Source organism: Nylanderia fulva, unplaced genomic scaffold (assembly GCF_048542155.1).
Source record: "Nylanderia fulva isolate GAGA-0341 unplaced genomic scaffold, ASM4854215v1 Scaffold74, whole genome shotgun sequence".
NCBI classification, from domain to species: Eukaryota; Metazoa; Arthropoda; class Insecta; order Hymenoptera; family Formicidae; genus Nylanderia; species Nylanderia fulva.
Window position 1 is genome coordinate 458,994 of NW_028190851.1, and position 25,708 is coordinate 484,701.

Consider the following 25,708-nt stretch of genomic DNA (forward strand, 5'->3'; position numbering starts at 1 on the left):
TTCGGTCTGAAAGAGAGATATTTCTCCTTTAATAAATATATTCAAAGATATTCGTGTTGGATGTACACAAATCATTATCGGAGGCGAGTGATGAATTTGACGTTAAACTCGATAAATGATTTAATACGCAAATTTGTAAAATAGCAGCGGGCTGAAATTAATCGCCGTCATATGAATACCATATTTGAAAGCGATGCATTTTAGTTTATATATGCGGTTTTGTTTGTAATACTAGTAATAGTGAAATTACATCGCGCGTGTTATGTGTGTGAATACCGTATCTACACCGATACAAATTAAATTAAATACTTCTTATTCACGTAACAATCGAATCTATCAGTTGTGGTATCGTGATTTTCATAGCGATTCTCGCTATTTGTTACAGAACTACAAAACTTATACACATTTAGCGGGATTACTCTTAATAGTCTCCCTAGGCTGTTAAAATATCTTTATACTCATTTCTTCATGCGATAATTGTTTTTTGCCTTAAAGGAAACTGAATATATAATTTTCTGAATGTTAACGTTATGTAGTAAAAAAAATATCAAGATAATATATTTTATATAATAAAGTTATTACGCATGTAGAAAATATATCGAATTTTTATACAGATGATGTCATGTATATAATAGAATTTAGCTTTCAGTCAATTACGATCACGTCGAAAAATATGGAAACGCTAATTGAATCCCAGGTAGCAAGTATACGTCATTTTGACATTTAATTACATTAGACGTTAAAAGGACATAATTTTGACATTTTATGGTGTCATTGACATTTTATAACGTAATTTTGACATTTTATGATGTCATTTTGACGTTTAATAACGTCAAATTGACATCCCAAGTAGCAAAATGACGCCACAGACGTAAAAATGACATCATTATGACATTTAATGATGTCAGTTTGCTACTTGGAATCATTTTGACATTTAATGACATCAAATTGACGTTTAATGATGTCAGTTTGCTACTTAGGAAGGTGTGTAAAAAATAGAAATTATAATAAATGTACAACAAATTTTCCAAGATCTGCCGATTAACGAGACACATGAGTGCTGAGAAAAAAAAATGGAAAAACAACATATCGAAAGATACGATGTACTCGCGGAGCAGCATCTTAGAACGCGTAACGCGTGCGTATGTCCTCCAGTTTCTTCGACACCTCGGACGGCGTTCTTTCGAGGTCGCCGGAGATGCTCTTCTGCTTGGCAGGTTCGATGGAATTGAATTGTTCACAGAGATCGCCGTCGATGACGTTCTTCACCGGGTAATAGTACGAGCGGAAGGACAGATGATCCCTGCCGCATAAGGGCGGATGCTCGGATCGCATGTGCATCTCCAGGTGTTGAAAGAAGTCGTGGTCCTCGTGGCTGGTAAACGGCACCAGGACGCCCACGGTTCCGCTGAGGGTGGTGTAGACCAGACTCTCGGAGCCGCCCGGTATCAGGGTCGCCTTCTGCAGCGACATCACCGTCTCGCCTACGTGGAAGCAGGCGACCGTGTCCGCCTTCTGGCTGGCTCCGTTCAGCAAGCCCCGGTCCCACAGGGCCTTGTTCCCCGTGGGGTCCTCGTCCACGTCGTCGTTGATACCGGTAGCCAACCGTATGACGGCTATATTGCCGAACTTGTCGGCCGTGGCAACGGTGTCATAGTCCAGCACGCAGGTGGTCGTGATCCATCGTGGATGGGTGTCGTCCGCGAAGACGATTAATTGATTCTCCTGGCGTTTGTATCTCACCGCGTACACGGACTCCTGCACGTCGCTGACGTAGATCCGTTGACCAATTGCGTTGATCGAGACCACGGCGTTGGGTATGTGCTTGTTCTCACACTTGCGCAGTAACTTCTTCTTACCCATGTCGTAAAGCCGTAGCATCCTACCCACGCCGACCAGTACGCGACCCTGATACGGACAAATGGCCAGCGGTACCTCGTCCAAGAGAGATTTGTGAAGCAGCTCGATACTGGTACACTCCGCATTTACTCTGAAACAACGGATTGGTTTTTCATTAATTCTCGTTCCGTGAAATAATAGTCGATACTAGTCGAATGATATATCTTTGGGTATCAGCACTGCAGGACTTTGTCATCAGAAATACAGATGTATTGTCGCTTTCATCACATTCGATTGTACGGCATGAATCAGCTCAGGTAGCAAACATACGTCATTTTGACATTTAATGACGTTATTAGACGTTAATGTTATGTAATTTTGACATTTATGACATCAGTTTGCTATTTGGGAAAATGAAACATTTAACAATTTGACGATTTTCATATATGTCATTGGATGTCTACATGACATTTAATGACGTTAATTTGCTACCCAAGTAGAACAGAAAATCAAAATAATATCATTTTGACGTCATTGATCAAATTTGGTCAAGATGACGTCAAATTGACATTATTTTGATTTTCTGTTCTACTTAGGTAGCAAACTAACGTCATTAAACGTCAAAATGACTATACTAGCCAACTGGATACTTGAAGAGACTCAAGTAGCCAAGCATACGTCTTTTTGACGTCGTTCGACGTCATAAAACGTGAAAATGACGTCAATTTGCTATCCCGGATAATTTGACAATTGATTTTCATATGCCGTCATTAGACGTCAAAATGACGTCAGTTTGTTACCTGGGTAATTTAGTTAGAAAAAAATCTTACTTATATGTGTAAAGGAAACCGCCGTTGCTGACTCTGGGATTCAATTGAAACTCCTTAGCGACTCCGACGATAAGAAACAGCTGATCTCCTTGATTGGCGAACTTGACGAGACAGAGGCTACGAAAGAACGAAGAAAATAAATGGAGCAAAATCTGTCAAGGTCAAAAGTCTTTCGCTCATAGATCAACTCTTTCCGCGACTTACCACAACGCGGCTAGATTTTGCTCAAAGCGATGCACCTCGAATGTCTGGCCGGTGGTGGGCGCCATAATTCTCAGCATCGAGGCCCAAAGGCCCGGTCCGGCTCGCGGGGCGCCGAACACTGTCTCGTTCGGTTCCTCTGACAGGAATGCCTCCGCCAATTCTCGAGCAACGGCGGCCTCTTCGGCACCGGCCGCTTCCTGCATTTCCTCCGCCATCTGCAGCCTCCTCTGTTGCTTGGTCTCTTCCGTGTACGCGTTGTGCTCGGTCTCGATGACCACCAGGTGCGCGGAGTCCGCGTGAATCGCGAACTTTCGCGGCGTATATTCCAAAGGGAAGCTCACTTGATTGAACACAGCACCCAGCTTCTCCAGGGCTAAGATCCTCAACGTGTTCGTCGATATAGCGACGATACCTTCCGGGCATTGCTCGGAACTGAAGCCCGAGGCGAACTCCAGACTCTCGTATGACAGAGGCGTGAGATGAAAACGATTCTGATGGTAATAACTGAGCCACGATCGACTGCTCATCGCTAGTACAGCCTGATTGCCCTGCATGCGTATTCTGAAGAGCTTGACGGGGCGAGAGCCGAGGTACCGCGTTCTCGTGTCCGCGAGATCGCCAGAAATCGGGTCCAGCACGGTTCTAAGCAATACTCCATTCTGCAAACCTGAAGAGATAATGTAATATAATAACACAGTTGTGTAACTTCTAGATCTAGAAGTTACATCTCAAGATGTAACATTTAATTTGACAATTGATTTTCATATGTGTCATTGGATGTCAAAATGATGTTATTTTAATATTTAATAACGCCATTAAACGTCAAAATGACGTATGTTTGCTATTTCAAGGAGAACAGAAGGTCAAAATGACATCATTTTGACACTATCGTGACTTTTTGTTCTCCTTGGGATCTAGGATATCCCAAGTAGAACAGAAAATCAAAATAATATTTTGACGTCATTGATCAAATTTGAACTCCAAATTTGATCAATGACGTCAAAATTATATTATTTTGATTTTCTGTTCTACTTGGGTTAATTTGACGCTTGATTTTTATATATGATGTTATTAGACATCAAAATGACGTCAGTTTAGCATTTAATGACGTTAGTTTGCTACTTGGGGAGATGTAACATTTAATTTGACAATTAATTTTCATATATGACGTCATTTTGCTACTTGGAATTTAATTTAAAAATTGATTTTTATATATGACGTAATTAGATGTCAAAATGACGTCATTTTGACATTTAGTGACGTTAGTTTACTACTTGGGGAGATGTAACATTTAATTTGACAATTAATTTTCATATATGACGTCATTTTGACATTTAATGACGTCAGTTTGCTACTTGGAGAGATGTAACATTCAATTTGACAATTTGATCAACGACTAACTAATTTTCATATATGTAATTCACCTATATTTAAATATAAACTGGATTGTTGCGGCGCCGAATCCTCGGAATTGTCGGCTTCTTTAGCCCCCATCTCCACGATACACAGACTTTCTGCAGCTGCTGGTAACGCTTGCATACTCCTCGGCGCCAGACAATCCGAGGGATCCAGAGATATTATCCTCACTGTATTGTCCTGTAGACCTACAGCCAGGAACCACGAACGTTGCTCGCCCACGGCGACGTTTCCCAGGGCCATACACATCACTTCCGACGGCATCTTCTTCCTCTCCGTATATTCGTTCAATTGGCCGGTCTAAAACATGTGCAGTGTAAGTTTCAACGTTGATTCATATGTAGAGGCGATAACAATTTTGCATTTTTTTTCATATGTTCACTCTACATCAACCTCTCGATTATCGATAAGCGATAAACTTGGGATATATACAAAGATGAAACGAGTGATATTGCTCTTCGCATCTTCTACATCTCTGAAGAAGACAGACACATCACTCAGAGAGAACAATAATGCGATTATATCGCGATGGAATCGTACTACATCGCGGAGATACATACAGGATCCATCTCGAAGTAGACGAGTTCTCCTCCGGTGAGAGCGATTACAACTTGACGTTGATTGACCGCGCACTTTACGATGGTCTTCTTGCCAGGCGCCTTCCATTCGTTCACACGTTTATCTGCTCGGATGTGACGTATACCGTCAGGATATACCTGAAAAAGGATCGAATCATGTTCAATTAACGTTATGTAATTAATAAAATCGTATATTAATTCGTATTTAAAATCGTATTAATTACTATACAAATATATATTATTGATAATATATTTTTAGTATTATTTTACTTTTATTATAAAATACTATTATTATATACTACTACATAGTATATTATATAATATACATTATTATTATTATATTATTATACTATATAATATATAGTAAAATAAATCATAGATTTAATATAATACATTTATATAATATAAATATGCAATATAATTAAATAACATTATAAACATATAAAACGTATTTAATAATATATTAATAATCATTTTAAAAAATAAAAAATAATTGATATATAAATTATATAAATAAAAAAAAAAAAAAAAAAAAAAAAAAAAAAAAAAAAATATATATATATATATATATATATATATATATATATATATATAATAAAATGTATATATATATATATATATTAAAAAATTTATGCAACTGTCGGGCCTATAAAACCAGGAAAGTTCGGACAAGCATCGGAACATTCCAACGATGTAAGCCCAGAATTGCTTTAGCACTTTTTTGCGACCGGCACGTGGTGGACCAGGATCATGCCGGAGATACCAAGTGCAAGAAGTTGAAGAAATAATTCCGCGATTTCGTACGAGCGAATATCTAGACTTCTTAAGGTCCAGAGTCTTTTCTTTATAAAAAATATGCTATTATTTTTAATGCAATAACATCATCGAAAATAATCGCGTGTTTAAGGCTCCTCGCCTCTGACGTCACAATCTATATTATTATTATATTATGTAATATATAATATACATATAATAAAATAAAAATAATAGATTTAATAATATATTTATATAATATAAATATATAAATATATGATACACACACACAAAATATTATATATAATTAAATAATATATTAATATATAATCATCTAAAAAAATTAATAAATACAGAATAGAAATATATATAAATAAATAATAAAAAAAAAAATATATATATATATATAATAGCTCCTCGCCTCACAATTTGACATAGTGGCGATGAGGATCCAGGAGCCTTAATAAAAAAAAAAATTTCTTTAGACTTTACTCGTAAAAGTGTAGAATATAAGATAACTCCAAAGTGCAAAAAATACCTGCACCAATGCGTCCTCGCCTAATGCCGAGCAACTCAAGGTCGGTGTCGTACCGAGAAAACCCGAGTCCGTCACTTCCTCGACAGTCTCGCCGATACTGAGTACTAGGGTGGCATTCACGAAGGACACTATGATGTATGCATCATATTCCTCTGCAATCAAAATTACAAGACTCATTCTCAGGTACACCGGGAAATGCGCGAACGAAAACGTCGAGAAAAAAAATTAAAATTGAATTGTATATTTGAATTTGTCCATTTTAAGAAGATATTATATATGTATATATAATATATTTTTAAATATATTTCGCCCTTTCTCCTCCCCCTCGATCGTTCGAAATTGCGCACACTCTCGTGTCACGGGGCACAAAAAGAGTTTTTCCATTTTTTTTACTCTTATTTGTGCCAATTTCGCGCGGAGATCCTTACCTTTCGGTCATTCAGACTTCTGTGGGTCAACCAATAGCGCGCTGGCATCCTGAAAGAGAGAACTGGTGTTTGATAAGAGTGTATCAAGCCACCAGGTTCATTAATATCGTTTTTACAAAACCGATGCCATGTTTGTTTTTTTCTTTTCTTTAAAGCAAACTACAGATTTATTTTTTTTTGTCTTTTCCAAGTCATATGAAAGTAGGAAATGTTCTCTTACCCCAAAGCTTTGCTCAAATTTACTACCATTGAGCAAACTTTCTTATCCACACATTATTTTTTACGAAAGATGAATAGAAAAGTCTAACTTCTGACTGCGTGGACGAATTTTTCTTTGTCACATCGCTTGATTTTGAAAGAAATGATAAAGACGAGACACGTGTGTTGACAGGGTGTATACTCAAATCTTAGAAATAAAAGATTCCAGGTAGTTTTGTTCAAAATTCCAGATAAAATTAAAGTATTTTAAATAATATTTACAATACAATTTTGAAATAAGTTTGCTTGTTATACATAATTTTTTAACATAAATGAAGTATTTTTTCAATATAATAATGTAATATAGTGTTATATAATAAAATTATATAATATATATATATATAAAATAAAATATATTTTAATATACTTTATATAATTAATATTTTATATTATTTGAACTATATTTTAAAAACAAAGGAGCAATTTTTAAAAAAATTCCCCGAGTTCAAATCAAATTCCATAATAATTCCAGGATTTTTCAAGGTAGAACAAAATTTCCTGAGAATTCCAGGTTTTTCCAGAGAGTATACACCCTAGGGAATTCCGACGATCGGCAGCCGATCGTCTCGAGTAAGCGATTCAAGTGAAAACATGCAAACGATCGGGTAGAAATACATCTCTCGACTAACCATCGACTCTCCGTTTCACGGTCCACACGGCATTTGGATTACCGGGCAGCTCGCTCACCGCCATCTCGGAGACCTCCAGACCGTGACGTAGTACGCGCAAGGTCGAGCGCGGTCCTCGACCGCAGGCGATGTACAACTGCGGCGTGTCCTCGTTCGCGAGATCTGCCACCTGTGATAGTACAAGAAACATGATGAAAGATCTTTTAAACCCTCTTCAACACATCATCTTTCACTCTTTCATCAATGGGTACCAGTTCATCAGCAAAAGGATCGAACAGATTTATATGTAGACACACTAATGGATCCTGTCATTGATGATAGAAAGCTGCAGAGGGTTCAGCAAAATTATTTGATGATAAGTTTTAACTTTAAATCTTCCCCTAGAATCAGTGTGTAGACATATAGTTCAATCTTCCTGCAATTACCATATGAAGAAAGCGAAAAATATTCCACATCAAATATATAGGATTTTGAAGTAATTGTTTTCTTTTTCAACTTGTAGAGCCCAAGTTTTTCATACTTGACTGACTGTAACTATCCAATATTTAGCTTTGAGGTTGTTAAATCTTTCGTTCAACAGATTATGATTTGTCATAAGCTACAACACATGAGAAAATCAGCTGACCATAACAAGATTTAATTTTATATGATCAGTACAGGATTGTTGAACCCATAAAATCCTAGATAAAATTGAATCAGAATTGATTTTCTCACATGTAACTTATAATTTGTTGAAAAGATGTAAGCAACAGCCAATTTCTACAAAAGCCAAAATCCTACATATTTATTGCAAAATCCTTTTCAGTTGTGTCTCTCTAAGAGTTCACTTCGATTTGCAATAACAAACCAAAGGCGACAAAGAGAATTTCGCTCTCGCATCTGAATTCCCACAGAAAAGGGACGCATGGATGACGTCCCCCTCCTACTTGAAGGTGCTTAGAAGATCTGTGTCTCGCAGAATAAATACGTCACCTGACAAGCCATTATGGGCGAGAGACTGTCCATTTCGTCAACCAGGACAAGATTCCGAAGCGGTCGCGGGGCGAAGAAGAAGGTGTCGCCTTCCTCGAGCGGCATCGCCGAGCTGAACTCGGGCTCATCGTCATCGTCCCCGAGATGCGCTATCTGATACAGGTAGCTGAAAAACGACAACGTAATCGCGCTGTTTCGCAAAGCCATCTCCTTATCTTAACGCATCTGGTTAAACTACTAACTGGTTGCCGAATTCCGAGGCGACAAATAGGAAGCCTGTCTTCAGGACGCACATACTCGCTGCGACGGGCACGGTGTCGAAGTACTTGAGCTTGATCTCGGTTACCATATCCTCCTCGTCGGTCTCGAGGGTGATTTTGAAGATGTCTCCCTGCTCGGTCTGTGCCAGGAAGAAGAACATGCTCTTCGTCTTATGGGTGGCCGAGCATACGAATATCATGCCTCTCTCGGGGTCGTCCAGGTCGTTGCGACGTCGCGGGATCGGACAACGGATGTCATGCTGATCCCCGAGGTTCTTGTAGGTCAAATAATTCTCGGAGCAGATGAGAACGCCGCTCGGGCCATCGTTGCCGCCTGGCACGGACACGAGGAAGTTGGCGTGCTCCTCCAGCGGCTCGCTGTATTTTCGCACTACGTGATTCAGACCGAGGTCAAGCTCGTACAGGGTCAGGGTCTGCTGGGTCTTCACCGCCGCGTCGCCCGTGGGATCGCTGTCAGCTTCCTGTGGAATTCATTTTTATTACAATAGAATATATTAAACATCTTTTGCAATTTATGGTACTGCGAATATGTCGTATAAGCGCCATCATAATAAAAAATGTAATCAATGTTAATCAGATGAAACACGGATAAAGAAGTAGTAATCATGTGGCTACAATGGTGATCCTTTTGTTATAAGGATATTGGCTACGTTCAGCAGAAAAAGGAGCTTTGCAACTGTTGTAAAATTCGTGAATCTGATTACAACAGTTCCGAAGCTGCTTTTCCTGCTGAATGTAGTCATTATCCAGGTTACAAGGATATTGATTGCGTTCAGAGAAAGCAACTTTGCAACTGTTGTAAAATTCGTGAACTTCATTGGTCCTGATAAACCTTGTCGTGAACCTAATTATAACAGCTACAAAGCTGCTTTTTTCTGCTAAACACAGCCATTGTTTCAAGTTACAAGAATATTAGATGCATTCATCAGAAAAAGCAGATGTGTAACTGTTGTAAAATTTGTAAACCTGATTGGTTGTGATAAATCTTGTTGTGAACCTGATTACAATAGTTGCAAAACTGCTTTTTCTGCAGAACGCAGTCATTGTTTAAAGTTACAAGGATTGGTTGCGTTCAGCAGAGAAAGCAGTTTCACAACTGTTGTAAAATTCATGAACCTGATTGTTCCTGATGAACCTTGTCATAAACCTAATCACAACAGTTGCGAAGCTGCTTTTACTACTAAATACAGTCATTGTTTCGAACTTGAAGGAACTTTTACCTCGTAATCGATCTCCAGACACGCAAATATGGGATTCTGAAAGCCAACATCGACACCAACTGTGTGATACACCAGAGTGTTGCTTTTATGAGCCTCCAATGGAGAAGATATCGTTAAACGAGCTTCAGCATCTCTGTTCAAGATATAGACAAGCTTCTGTTTCTCGATAGCACCTATAATAAGATCAGACAGATGTAAAATTCAATTCGCACACCTGAAGAGCAATTGCTATAATCAATAGGTTGCCATCATAAAAGAAGAGTGTAATCAATGTTAATCAGATGAAACACAGAAGTAATCATGTGGTAGTCAATGTTAACTCATCGTTACCATTCAGAATTGCTAAAAGTACAACCAGGAACACCCAAGTATATGCAATCACCTATCATAACTGCTCTGCCCCTGGGATCAATGGCCAGATACTGGCCAGGAACGATGCGTCTGCAGCCACTTTTACCAAAAGTCTCCTGGTGAACCTTGTCGAACATGTTCTTGGCGGGAATGTACTCCAGGATCACTATGCGCCCGGAGTCAGAGCCCACGATGATGTAATCCTTGGTTGCACCGGTCAGTCTGAACGTCGTCAAGGATCTGATGACGCCGAAGACCTCGATGGTCAGCAGGGTGTGAACCTTCCCGGTGTTCGGATCCGGTCGCAGCAGCTCCAGCGACTTGCCGCGGGAGACTAGGATCTCCTGCATCTTGCTGCCAGAGAAGTTTCCATGGACCGCATGAGTGATGCCGGTGGCGCGTTGCAAGGTCAAATTATAGAGATACATCCTGATCAGGATTTCTTCTTTTTCTTCCTCTCTTTCTTCTTCTTCGTTGATTGATCGACGAGATTAACGGATAGGAATTCTCACCGAGCGTCCATGCTACAAAAAAATATGTAACTTCACTTTTTATGAAGGGATAATAATTGCAGCTCGGCTGATTTTTTTATTTCGATCCAGATGAGTTAAAATACAAAAAATAAAGGTGCCAATTGAAGCGAAGGAATGTTCTCTTACCTCGATTATAGCTTCAGCGCGACGACGCTCGACGATGCTTATGAATCTTTTCGTCGCGGTCGGAGAGTGGAGTAAACCTGCCGCTACGAGGCCGTTGAGTCTTCCGGAAACGAAGCGCGTCTATTCTCGCGGCGAACGTCATATCCGTTGCGCGGCAAATCCAACGCGTCTATTGGCTGTGACGTCATTGGCGCCATATCTGCGGCAATTTAAAGCCTTATTCACATGAGAATGCATTCTTTTTCAATTTTTGCCAGAATTAGATAACTAAGTTAATAACATTTAACTTATTAGCTTAGTTAATTTCAAATGTATTAATTTTTAACTTCAACTAGTTATTTTTGATCTTAATGTTATTAACTTTTTTCCAAAGTTAAATTTTTTAAATTTCCGAATACAATTATTTTTTTATAAGTTATAAATGTGTTATTTTTTTAAATTAAAGTATTGTTAATTTTTATGTTCATTTGTCGTCAATTGTAATTAAATATATTTCTATATAATAAAATATATTTCTATATAAAAATCAAAATTTCTTTATTACTTGTTATTATAAATTTTAAAAGAATTGACAAACAAGATTCTAATTTAAAAATATAAAAATGTTTTAAAAAATTAAATATTGATTTAATTTCAGTTAATTTAATTTTAACTTAACTTTAACAAGTTAATCTTTTGTTCATGCAATTTTTAACTCAACTACTTTAACTTAACTTTGTTTAAAAAAGTCATTAATTTATTCAACTCTGATTTTTGCATACAAAAATTGATTGTATCAAGAATTGGGATTCTATACTATATATTGCTTATAATTTTATAAAAAAAATATATAAATGATCAATTATATACAAACACGAAAAATTATATATAATATATGGTGCACATTAGATTATATATAATATTAATATAAATATATATTATATTATATAAATATATATTATATTATATATATAAATATATATTATTATATAATATTATATATAACATATATAATTATATATAATAAACATAATATATATTTTTATAATAACGATAAAATTAATGAAGTCGCCAGTGATGAGTAAAACCATACAAATTTATTGAAATTTTCGACCTAACTGGCCAGTACAATTTAATTTGAAACGCTACGTTTCGACCCTTAGATACGGGTCCTTTTCAAGTGTAACTTTCAAGATGTTGATTCGACAGCAATAATTTTACATTAGTAATTTTACTGCTGTCGAATCAACATCTTGAAAGTTACACTTGAAAAGGACCCGTACTTAAGGGTCGAAACGTAGTGTTTCAAATTAAATTGTACTGGCCATTTAGGTCAAAAATTTCAATAAATTTGTATATATTTTTATAATAATGTAAAACAATAATTTGAGTATTATATAACCATAAGGATGTTCAGTCTGTTAAGAGAAATAATTCTATCTAAGAATAATGAAAAATAATTCTACATTAAAGAAAAGAAAGAAAAAAAATATACATTTGTTTTATTTCCAATTAAACATTAAAAACTAGAAATGTCTAAGAGTAATTTCCTTTTATGCTCTTAACATCTACTAAAATTACAGGTACGATATATATATTGCATATATATATATATATATACTGCAACAATTTTGTAACATTCCCGTATGTTAAAGTTATACCAACAATCCAAGTCTCAAAAAGTTCTATACTGACCGCTCGAAAATTTAAACAAAAATTGTTAAGAATTCTATTAACTCTTGTGTAACGTTATAAAAATACATCTGAATTATTTGTTAATAAAATTTTTGATTAATCTACAACGTCGCAATTTGTGAACACATAAAAGGTTCAACACTCCGGTCATCACATTTTCGATCGTGTCGCATCCTGCTCGAAAGTTCTTTTCGTTTTCGTTTCTCCCTTCTTCCTGAGCCTCTGCACTTCGTGAATCTCGTGTCTATAGACCTCCGGTACCAAACACTTGAGCACAAAGTGAGTGATGGCCCCAGTGAATCCCCAGACGCGATATTTGCCGCCCGAATAACTCGGCAGGGTGAGATTGACGTGACGGAAGTACGTGAAGTGACACAGCTCGGGGTCGCATAACTTCTGCAAGCTGATCACGAACGCCTCGTCCACCTCGTCATGATTGATCTCCAATTCCTCCGGCACCACCTCGCCGACGTAAGCCAGGACGGGCATCACATTGACGTCCGTCTTGCCGATGAGGTTTCCCGTGGTCCACACGTCGATTTTCTCCTTAGGGATTCTTAGCTCCTCCCAGGTCTCACGCAAAGCTGTTTCCTGCAGGTCGGCATCACTCTTGTCACGCATTCCACCAGGAAAGGATGCCTGAAAAAGATTTTTTTGAGAAATCCAAGTCTTGTATATTCAAATCTTACATATTTTGATATAAATATGTTTTCTTTGTATCAAAAAATTATAAAAAACATAAATTAATTATAAATAATTATTAATATTAATATTATAAAATGATATATATATATATATATATATATATATATACATATATATAAATATACATATATGTAATAATTATTAATATAAATTATACAAAATTATATTTATATAAATAAAAAAAAATTTATATGTACAATATAGGAACATATATATATTTTTACATTTTTTGTACTTATATAAATATATTAAAAATAAATTACATATATATATATATATATATATATATATATTATATATATTACCTGTCCTCCGCCAGATCTGAGTTTTATGGATCGCAGTGTGTATAAGAGACCAAGTTCTCCTTTGTAGGAACATAATGGGATCAAAACAGCAGCTTCTGGAATATCCTTGTCCTTCAACTTGGGAAACAGCATAGATTTGAATCTTTCGATGCAAGCCTTACGATTACTTTCTGATAATATCACCTCGGCCTTTAGAGCAGAGTTGATCATGTCGATGGAATGCTTGAACACTGTGGACTTAACATAAGAATATTTAGAATTAATTCAAGATTTATGTAAATTGATCATGTAGGATATACATATAAATTTTAGTTTTGCAATTGATTTTAATTTTAATTTTATTAATTTTGATTGATCATCATAGAAAAAATTAATTTTAAGTTTAATTTGATAAATTCTTTAATAAATTTCCAAGTCTTTATATATGTAGATAAGGAAATAAATAAATCCTATTTAAAATGTAATTCTTATTATTAAAATTAAAATTACAATTGAATACAATCTGCAATAATAAAACATTAAAAAAAAAAATTATATATATATATTTTAATTTTCATACAATTGATAATTTTAAATATAATAATCATTTATTATAATTCATAATTTTAAATATAATACTAGTTAATTAAAAATTAATATATTATATAATTAATTGTATGAAAAATACGTGTGTATAATTCAAATATAACCTTAAATAAAAAAAAATATATATATATATATATATATAAATTAACACACAGAGAATTGAACGTAAAAAGAAACTCGTCAAATAACTTTCAATTTTTTTTGCGCCTTTTTTTAGCGATCATAGTTTGCAACTTTGACCTACTTATGATAAATTAGATAAAATTGATTAGGTTAGAAATGCATCTGATGCAATTCGCGATATGCGAAATAAAATATGATACCTTCGTTTCTCGCAAAATAATGGACGAATGACAAGTCAAAATTAACTTACATATGCACGTAGCAAAGGACGCATCGATCGCTTCATCAATCAATGAATTATTTATTGTCGCAAATAAATCGTTGAAATCATCGAAACCCCTTGACGACGATTGCTGCTTTGACGAACGAAAACGTCATTGAATGAGTTCGAATATTTGCGCACAGATGTCTCACGTTCTAAATTTTGTTGTCGCTACCAGCCACTGATCATTGCGATGTTAAGCAACGCTGGGTATGAATAGTATTTTGGATGGGTGACCGCTTGGAACCATTTTTTTTTGCTAATTCGAATCCTATCAATAATGATAAATTATATTTTAAATGTAAATATACACTAAATATCAAAAAATTATAAGAAATGATTAATATTTTTGTTGAACTTAATATTTTAAAATTGAATATATTTTTAATAATTAAGCACGGATAAAAATATATTATATCATCTTGTTGCAAAATTGTCATGTCATGTGTTTTGATTCGTTCGAGATTAGCTGAAAATATATATATTTTTCCCAGACAGCACACAATATTTATGATAAAGATTCATAAATATTTATAAATATATATTTTTTAAAAAATATTACATAAATATTTTGAAAATGTTTTATAAAAATCTTTATTATTTAACATATTATTAAAACATACAATAGATTAATATAAATATTTCATATAATATTTATGGTATGTAAAGATATTTATAGTAATTACTTTGTAAATAATTTTTAACTAAATTGTTATAGTTCTTTTTTTTCATTTACCGCTACGTGACGTATATCTTTCTCGTATTTGATTTTTGTCGTGAGAATTAATTATATACTCTGTTGCCTAAGGATATATATTCAGTGTATATTATCATTTTTTTCTATTTTAAAATAAATGTCTAATATATAAGTTACTTCTATAAACATTTTTTACATTTTTAACTTTTTATAAATATAACTTTTTATAACTAATAGAGTTTGAAAAACACAAAAATATGTAATTGACAAAATTTTAGATTAGACTATATCATAACCGATTGTTTTAGTTAAAAAATCGTTAATTATGTCTTTTTAACTTATGATTTCTTACTGAGTATTTATTAAAGAAAATATAAATTAATAAATTTTAAAAAATCTGTATTATCCCTATAAGCACATGACATTATTTAATATTCTAGACGTATACTTAGAATATTAAATATTCTAAAAATATGCCTAGAATATTGCTTAAATATTAAATAATATCATGCGCTTATAGGAATAATCATTTAATAAATATATTTATAATATTTACCATAATATTTATCGTAAATATTTTCTGATATTTATGATAAATATTTATGATCTATTGAATCTAAGACTCCAAAAATATTTATAAAATATTAAAGTAATTATTATAAATATTTTAGAAATATTCTGTGTTATCTGTGTTGTCTGGGTTATTTGTTTTTTTATATTTTTCAATAATTAGAATTTCGTTATGAAACTATTATTGCGTCTAGCATGTTTTAGGAATGTGCCTCTTTAACATTGATAATGAATTATACCTTTAAAATGCATGCTCAATTATTCATTACACTGTCTGATATGTTTTATTAATCAATTGATAAAGGAAAAAATTTTTTCTTTGTTTCTATTCTGAAAGAATTAGACTACAATAACGCGTAAAAACCTTCAAGGAAAAGATTAACCGTATTTTTTCAATAAATAAATTCCGTTTTTTCAATTATTGCTTCATTAAATAACGTGATTTTGAAATTTATATACTTAGTTAAAGTTGCAAACAAATATTTTAATATATTTTAAAATATTATAGGGAACAATTTTAGTAAAAGAATAGATATAAAACTATGAAGTCACCAGATAATAATTAAAAAATGGTAAGAATTCAATCGACCAAATCTGGCAAATAAGTAAATTTATTGAATTTTCACAACGTTTCGGTCGTGAGTTTCGGCCCTTATCATAGCACTTGATAAGGGCCGAAACCCACGGCCGAAACGTTGTGAAAATTCAATAAATTTACTTATTTGCCAGATTTGATCGATTGAATTATTACCATTTTTTAGTAAAAGAAGTTATTTTTTAAAATCGTATCCAATATCATAAGGATTAAAAGAAAGTTTTTTTTATAAACTGTGCAATTGCAGATCAATTTTATTTACTTGAAACTTTAATTTTCTTATTTTAGTCTTAAAAAATTGTATAAAGATAAACAATAATTCACACAAATAAAATCACAGTTATTATATTTAAATAATATTTATTTTTGTAGGCACCTTTAAAAATTATTTTGAAGAACTCCAAGGATATATCGCAAAATAGAATATGTTTAAACAATATAATTGACTCTTTCTATTTAGATAAATCATTACGCATCCAACTAACTCGTTAAAAGTTAAATTACTCTCACAATTTCAAGATTTAACAGCCTCGATATTTGCAGTTGTATAAACCAATATGGAAGAAAAAGAAATTTGTATAAGTGAGTTAACAAATATTTTAAAATGTAATTAATTTAAATTTAATTAATTTTAAATACATAATTTTACTGCAAATTTATCAAATATATATAATTAAAAATATATAAAATATATAAAGTTTTTTATACTAATATTTTATATAAAGCTGAATTTATACTCTCTATTGGATTTTATGGTTATTATTTAATAAGATGTACAATCAGTTAGATTCAAATATTTAAAAATCACGCTTTTTCTCGTAGTCTATTATTATTAGCAGTATTGATTCTATTTTAGAAAATTATTTCTTGTTTAGCATTAATTTTAGCATAAATTCAACTCTATATTTATATTTCTTCAAAAATTTCTGCTATGCATAATTTTCTTTCTTTGATTTATATTACTATATAGCATTAATCTTTACAATAATGGATTTGAATGATATTTTAATTACAACCTTCTTCATCTGTCAAAATAAAAATGGATAACGCTTTAGGTAAACAGACAAGAAACTCCCGCTAAAATTTATCTAGAAAATTATTATTTATCGGATAAACAAATTTTATTTAATATATACGTGGATTTTCTAAAAATTCTAAAGTTTCTTAAACCAATGAAAAGCAAACAAATTTAGATTATTCTAAAAAGTTTATTCAGTTTTTTTAATAGATATTTTTTATATCTACAACTTCAACAATAAGTACATTCCACACATCTCTCACGCTGCGCGGTTCGCGTGAGATTGATCAAGATTGATTTTCAGCGGGCTATCGTGATTGTGAACGCGGGACCGATGGTCACATGACCAGTGGTCACGTGGCCAGTAGATCCACTCGGGGTGCGTTCCGTTATGCACTGCAAGTACTGGCACTATGACGTCATGCAAGTGTACTGTTGACAGCGTTCCTTTTTAATTTTGTGCACTTTGAAGCTACTGCAAAATAGTAAAACGGAACGCACTACAGTACGCTTTCAGCAGACTTTTAACTAACCTTTTTCGCTAATAATCATCGAGTGAAAAATTGGTGAAATGGATAATACCATTATTGCATTAATTACATATAATTTAATCGAGAATATATATGATTCGAGTGAGTCATCAAGTGAAAGCGATTTGGAAATGGAATTAATAAATGAAATGAGACGACAAATTAAAATACCTAGAATAAAATGTAAAAATTACGTTAAAAATATTGTATCATTATATTCAGATATGGAATTTAAAAGTTAGTTCCATCGTACACATGGAGGTAGCCATCTTGATTACTGCGAGTGCTTTACCTCGCCGGTTGCAGTAATCGCAACAGGAAATAACGTCAAAATTAATAACGTCATATACTCATGATAGTACTTTCGCAGTGCACTGCTATCTATATCGGAACGCTATTGGTAGTACTGTCAGTACTTGCAGTGCATAACGGAACGCACCCTCGGTCTCGCGTTCGCTTAAACGAGAATAGTCTCGCGCAAGCCGCGCAGCATGATGGGTGTATGGAGTCTTGCGCGAGTCTAATGAAAGCGTAGATATTTGATCACAAAAGATTCTTGTAGAAAATTTTATTTTTTTATTCGTATTTTCTGTTAAAGATTTAAATATTGAATTTTTATGCGTTGCATAATTCATTAATATATTTTTGTGCATTAATTGCAATAATAATTTTTGCATGCATACGTCGAAATTTATGAGATTTTATTATCAAGGAATAATATAACTTCGCTTTGCGTGCATAATTATATTTGGTTAGATTAAACAAAATGATATATATATATGCTACATAAATTTAAAAAATTGTATAAAGATAAATGGTAATTCAAATAAATCATAGTCATTATTTTGTGAATAATAAACTATATTATACACTTTAGAAACGGAAAATCTTTTATTTTAAAAAGATTTAATAAATATAAAATAATATACATATATATAGTAACATATATAAAAATTATATATATAAGAATGTACAATGAGTGTGTGTGTGTGTGTGGGCGCGCGCGCGTGTGTGTAATGTAAAAAATATCGTAATAATTATATTATAATAAAAAATTTATAGTTTTTAAAAAAAGTTAAATTTATTATGTAATGAGTATTTATATTCTATTTATATGTAATATGTAAATTAAAATTTATGCAATATTTTAAAATCAAAATATAAATCTGCTTAACAAATATATGATAATTCTTTAGATTATTATATATTTTTCTAAAATTTGACATTATATATTTTTATATATTTGTACGTATTTAGAGAAAATCATTATATAGTTGCTAAAAACTATTTATTTAGCAACAAAATCTATTAGAAATGTATATATTATACATAAAATCGACAAAACAATTAAATAAATAATACAACATTGTGTCATACTCAATTTGTATACAACGTATATTTTATTTGACATATACAATATATATATATACATAATTAGTTATTTGAGTACTAATTAAATATAAATAATTAATTACTAAGTTGTATATTTAAGCAACTAAAATTATGGTTATTTATTAAATAATATTAATATTATTTCTTGATTAAAATAAAAAAATTGATGACTGAATAAAATCAAACAATAATTAAAATGGTTAAATATTATGAAATAATGTTATTAAAATTCAATAAATAATTGGTCATTTAAGGAAAAAATTAATTATATAATTAATTAGTCATTAATTATTTGTACTAATTTATTGACATCAATCTTAACTCTTCTTTCCTTTAGATACGTTAGTATAACTTTTCTTATAAAAATTATAAAATAAGGCAAGATTTATTAGTATATTTACACCAAAAATAGTACCTATGGTATAACAAATCTGCCCATCTAGTGAACAAATTGGATTTGCAAACTGTATCATGTATATTATTATTGCAAGAAACTGCACCTATATTTTGCAAACAGAAAAAAAAATACAAAATTATACAATTGTGCATTATATTACTAAAACAAAAATAATTAAATATGTGTGCATGTACGTGTGTGCATGTGCGTGTGTGCGCGTGTGTGTGTGTGTGTGTGTGTGTGTATGAAAAGTATTGTTATAGAATATTATAATGCAACTTACCATTTGAATTCTAGTTATAAAAGGCTTAAGAGGAGACATTATTCGTTGATATTTTGGCCCTCTTGCAGAGATAAAATAATACATATACATAATTACGTGTACCGTGCAATTAATCAGACTAATTAATGTCGCTCTTGCGTCCAGAATATATTTTAAATAAATCCAGACGAAAAGTATATTTGTTGCATGATGGTACACGTGCAAAAAGGAAACCTGGTTGTCTTTCTTCCTCAACACAAATGTACAAGTTTCAACGAGATCAAATATTTTCAATAACATTAGCCACCATATATTATTGAAGATCTGAAATTCAATTTTGATGATACAAAATATACAAAGTGCTATTAATAAATTAATTTTTAAAAATATTGTCTATATAGATGAAGCATTTATCGTATTCTATATTCTCTGTCGTATTTTTGCTGGTTATACCTATATTTCCTTATATTTAAAAATTATTTATAATTTTACTTTTTTCGGTAAACAATATAATCGATAATCACACACACACACACACACACACACACACACACACACACACACAATAATAATTAATTAATTTAGATAATAAACCACTAGTCGTAGAATAAAATTAAACAATCACAATTCTCTTGACCAATACTGGCATAAAAACTTTATTAGAAGTGATGAGGTAAACTAAATGGAAGGTCGAAACGTTGTGAAAAGTTTCTATAAAAGTTTTTGTGCTAGTATTGGTCGAGAGAATTGTGATTGTTTAATAATAATTAATATTATACATATATTATGAAAGTATACTTTAAGTGCTTTGGGAGAATTCAAAGCCAAAGTCGTTGCACATGTTACACCATATTCTGAGAACCAACCGAAAGACAAATGTTCTTGCACCATCCATAAATTTGTTAAAATTTGTATTGAGTTATAAAGTAACATAAAGGTTCTCAATTCATACGGCGGCCGATTTTTCATATAACGAGGACCAGCGTAAAGAACAAAAAATAAATATCCAATAATTATGAGCGTCAACGGAAGTGGTGAAGATATCAATGGCCATTCGCGACTTAGTGAAACTGTAAAAAATGCAACATATGGTTTTTAAAATAAAATATACAACAGGGTTGGGTATAAATAATTAGTTAATTAGTTAAAAGTTAAAAAAGTTAAAGAATTAATTAATTTTTAATTTTAACTAGTTATTTTTGGCCTTAAACTTATTAACTTTTTCTTAAATTAAATTTTTTTATCTCTGAATACCATTATTGTTTTTTTATAAATTATAAATGTATTATTTTTAAATTAAAATATTAATTTATATGTTCATTGTCCATTTGTCATCAATAGTAATTACTAAAAAATATATTTCTATATAAAAATCAAAATTTCTTTGTTATTTGTTATTATAAATTTTAAAAGAATTAACAAACAAAATTTTTATTTAATATAAATAATACGCTTAAATTTTTATTTAATATAAATAATATGCTTGACTAATTAGCCCTTTGTTTTCATATTATAATTTTTATTAACGGAGCCATATATCAATTAATAATATAAATAATGTTTGTAAGAATTAACTTTTGATTTATCTTTAGTTAATTTAATCTTAACTTAACTTTAATTGAATTAATTTTTTGTTTATGTAATTTTTAACTTAACTAAATTAATTTTATAAGCAACTAACTTTAACTTTAAACTTAGTTTTAAAAAATCATTAAATTACCCAACCCTGATATACCGTGTGTGTACAAATCTTTAATAATTAAATTTAAATGCGGAAAGTTTCTTCATTAATACTTATCATATATTGTATATGATATATATATAGTTATTATTTGAATAGTATATTATTTTTTTTGCGCCAATATTTACATAAGTATAAAAAATTTATATTGCAAATAAAATAAATTTCTCGCATTTTATAAATATTTATAAAAATTAATCCGGGTTTTTATTTTTTTAAGTATAGAAACAGCGTGACAATTCCAATTATTTATTTTATTTATTTTTTCTTATCATATTTTCTTCAAACTCTGAATTTTTATCATTTTCTGAATATATATAATAATTTTATGATTAAAATGTGTATAACTTATTTTTGAGTTTTTTTTCCAAGATTTTTTATTTTTTTTAAAAATTTTTTTCTCAGAATTTGTAATTAAAAATACTTTTCTATCTTATTGTTAGTAAAGAATGTATTAATTTTTGGTTAAAAAGGTAAAGATTACAGATTACTTACCGGAGTGCTCGACAAATAAATAATTATACATTTTTTCCATTTTTCCCATCTCTGATACTTCTGGAAAAATCGATGTCATCGTTTCTGTAGTCGCTTTGTTAATGAAATAACTGTTTAGTCGTGCACTTGGCATATGAATATTAATATTTATGCATTTTTTTCACTGCGATATTAAATATTCGATGACATATAGGACAAATATGTCTTCCTGTTATGATGAACGGAATAGACCTATTATGCTATAAAATTATTGCATACCGTATTTTCTTAAAATGTTATACATGCTAACAAGCATTAATAATTTTAACTTTTTATAAAAATAATAATACTAAAAAATCGCTTTAACTAAATAATATTGTAATTATAGTTTTAATTTGTCTATTATAAAAATCAATTATATAATGAGAATGATCAATATACATTCTAATAATTACATGTATATATTCTGAAAAATTTAATTAAAAAGGTATAATGTAAAACACAAAAATATAAAATTAGAAATTAATAGAAAAGTTAAAACTTAGAAATTAATATAAAAAAATAAAAACTTATACCTTAAAAAATTGATACAAATAAATAATTTAATAATCATTAAATATAATAATCATAACGAATTCTTATTATTGTACTAATAACAATTATTAATATTAATAATCATTATTATTAATAATTTTTATTGTTTTTTTTTAGTATGTTATAATAATAAAAAAAGTAAAAAGCGTTAACAATTATATGTACATAAATAAAATATGTGGATATTATTTTTAAATTGATTAATTTTTTTATTTTAAATTTAGAAATTGTTTGTAAATCGAGGCATTATTAATATTAAAGTTTATATAATATTCGACAATATATATATATATTATTATTATTGATTTTATTCCTGTCATAAAATTGAAAAAATTAAAATAATAAAAAAAATAAAAAGATATACAATATATATGCAATTGAATTAATAGAGATAAGTTAAATATCCCTCATTTAGAACATGTAATAGAAATAACATTGAAATTGCATTGATGTATTTATTATTTTCATCTAATAAAATATTCAAAATTCATTGAGCTATATCCTATAAACTTTGAACTTACTTTCAATATATTGATTTACATTGAATGTATAATTTAAATTGTGCGTCATATCTTATTTTAAAATATTAAAAGGCCAGATTCTTAAGGTCAATATTTATAATGTATATACATGTGTATATATGTATATATACGCATAAATATGCACAACCGTCTCATCTCTCGTGTGAAAGTAAAATCCTGTTAAGGAGATTCTTCAGCTAATGACAAACTCCGACAAAATAATAGGTGCGTTTGTTTATGCAGCGATTAGCGCATCCACTGCGTCTCTCATCTGCAAGTCACGCAACATAATTTATCGAACGATCATCTGCGTGAATTGACTGCTCAGATTGTAATTGGAATGTGTAAGTAAAGAAGTTTTAAATAAATATGAATTATTATTTAAATATATATAATAAAATTTTAAAATAGAATAAAACATATATTATAGTGAATTAATTTTTCAGGCAATGCTCAACCAAGTTCAACCGGCTTAATAATGAAACTGCAATTTCACATTCGTTTACGCAGTACTGTGAGCAGAGCATCCTGAGCAGGACCTCCGAGATGGTTGTGCAGATAGGCTGCAGTTATGTTTAAGGGGATCCTTCAACAAATGACGAACTCCGACAAAATAGCAGCACACATATCCAAAACATATGCACGTATACACAACGCACGCACACATACGTACAAATCGTATTTCTAATTACAAATTTTTATTAGACTTCTAATCTATATAGATTTAGAGAATAACAGTACTTTCTTTCGTGTCCTCTAATCCCAGGGAATATGCATTTTTATTCGTACAAAGTGCACATGTTTTATATAAAGCACATATTGTAATGAAATTGACAGTTCGTCTGCAATTCGAGATGTCAAATCGAAATAAAAATAGATAAGAGAATCTGGTATTTCTCATTTTTTGTATCGAATCGAGTTTTCCTGGGATTATTGATGCAAGCATTGCAATTGTAGAGAAGCATTTTTAATTCTATCAAATAAAAAAAAAGATATACTAGAAGTACAAAAATATACGACTGCGTCGATAAAACAGAAATCGAGAGGGATCCCCTTAAACGAACAACAAACTGCGCAGCCGGAGTAAACAAACGACATCTGCGGTATTCTGCGGCAGTCACTGCGCATAAACAAATGCACCCAAGCAGCACACATCCAAAACATATGCATGTATACACAATGCACGCACATATATACGTACGAATCATATTTCTAATTACAAATTTTTATCAAACTTTTAATCTAGGTTTAAAGGATAACAGTACTTTTTTTCGTGTCCTCTAATACCAGGGAATGTGCATTTTTATTCGTACAAAGTGCATATGTTTTATATAAAGCACATATTATAATAAGGTGGACAGTTCTGCAATTCGAGATGTCATATCAAGATGAAAATAGATAAGAAAAACTGTTATTTCTCATTTTTCATATCAAATCGAATTTCCCTAAGATTATTGATGTATGCATTGCAATCGCGTAGAGAAGCATTTTTAATTCTATCAAATTAAGAAAAAGATATACTAAAAGTACGAAAATATATGACTGTGTCGATAAAACAGACAAACGCGAAGAATCCCTTTAAAGGAAAAAGACGTTGGTATTAAATGCTTTTAAATTTTCATATTTTTACAATTTTAAGCCTTTCCCCTTAAAAATAATTAAAAAAAAATGCAATATTTTTAAAAATATAATATCCTCTTGAAAAATGTATAGTTACAAGGAATAAAATAACAATAAAGTTTTTATCAAAAAAATATTATCTTCAAGTAGTAATTTAAATATTCAATGCACAGAAAAATAAATTTCAACTCTGCGTATTTTAAAAGAGTGCCTTATCCCTTTCAAAATATCACGATTAGGTAAGTTAATGATTTTTTTAAACTAAGTTAAATAGTTAGATGCTTATAAAATTAATTTAGTTAAGTTAAAATTAATTTAGTTAAGTTATAAAAGTTGCATGAACAAAAAATTAACTCAGTTAAAGTTAAATTAAGATTAAATTAACTAAAGTTAAATTACAAGTTAATTTTTAAAAACATTATTTATATATTAAATTTGAATTTTGTTCATTACTTTAAAATTTATAATAACAAATAACAAAGAAATTTTGACTTTTATATAAAAATATATTTTTTGATAATTACAATTTATGCCAAATGAACATAAGAATTAATAATACTTGAATTTAAAAGTAATACGTTTATAAAAAATTAAGTTTATAATAAATTTTCTTAATTTATAAAAAAAATAATAATATGATATTCAGAGATTAAAAAATTTAACTTGGGAAAAAAGCAGGATTAGGAA

General features: G+C 30.8%; 3 protein-coding genes across 3 annotated transcripts; all 3 read right to left on the reverse strand.

Annotated features, from left to right (window-relative positions):
• Positions 1 to 20: 20 nt before the first annotated feature.
• Positions 21 to 11,198, reverse strand: Sf3b3 (splicing factor 3B subunit 3). The gene is made up of 12 exons (XM_029321052.2): positions 10,957 to 11,198; positions 10,329 to 10,821; positions 9,947 to 10,119; positions 8,688 to 9,187; positions 8,446 to 8,611; positions 7,474 to 7,642; positions 6,159 to 6,310; positions 4,850 to 5,005; positions 4,298 to 4,589; positions 2,874 to 3,540; positions 2,670 to 2,786; positions 21 to 1,990 (listed from the first exon to the last, which is right to left on the reverse strand). The coding sequence occupies exons 2-12, from the start codon at positions 10,723 to 10,725 to the stop codon at positions 1,123 to 1,125; spliced, it is 3,657 nt and encodes a 1,218-aa protein (XP_029176885.1). The 5' UTR covers positions 10,726 to 10,821; positions 10,957 to 11,198; the 3' UTR covers positions 21 to 1,122.
• Positions 11,199 to 12,420: 1,222 nt separating this feature from the next.
• Positions 12,421 to 14,719, reverse strand: LOC114944985 (mitochondrial coenzyme A diphosphatase NUDT8). The gene is made up of 3 exons (XM_029321054.1): positions 14,599 to 14,719; positions 13,641 to 13,877; positions 12,421 to 13,269 (listed from the first exon to the last, which is right to left on the reverse strand). The coding sequence occupies exons 1-3, from the start codon at positions 14,632 to 14,634 to the stop codon at positions 12,781 to 12,783; spliced, it is 762 nt and encodes a 253-aa protein (XP_029176887.1). The 5' UTR covers positions 14,635 to 14,719; the 3' UTR covers positions 12,421 to 12,780.
• A 4,788-nt stretch (positions 14,720 to 19,507) lies between these two features.
• On the reverse strand, positions 19,508 to 22,420 carry LOC114944986 (very long chain fatty acid elongase 1-like). The gene is made up of 4 exons (XM_029321055.2): positions 22,308 to 22,420; positions 20,870 to 21,141; positions 20,093 to 20,395; positions 19,508 to 19,912 (listed from the first exon to the last, which is right to left on the reverse strand). Exons 1-4 carry the CDS (start codon positions 22,384 to 22,386, stop codon positions 19,730 to 19,732), a joined length of 837 nt encoding a protein of 278 aa, XP_029176888.1. The 5' UTR covers positions 22,387 to 22,420; the 3' UTR covers positions 19,508 to 19,729.
• Positions 22,421 to 25,708: the final 3,288 nt, after the last annotated feature.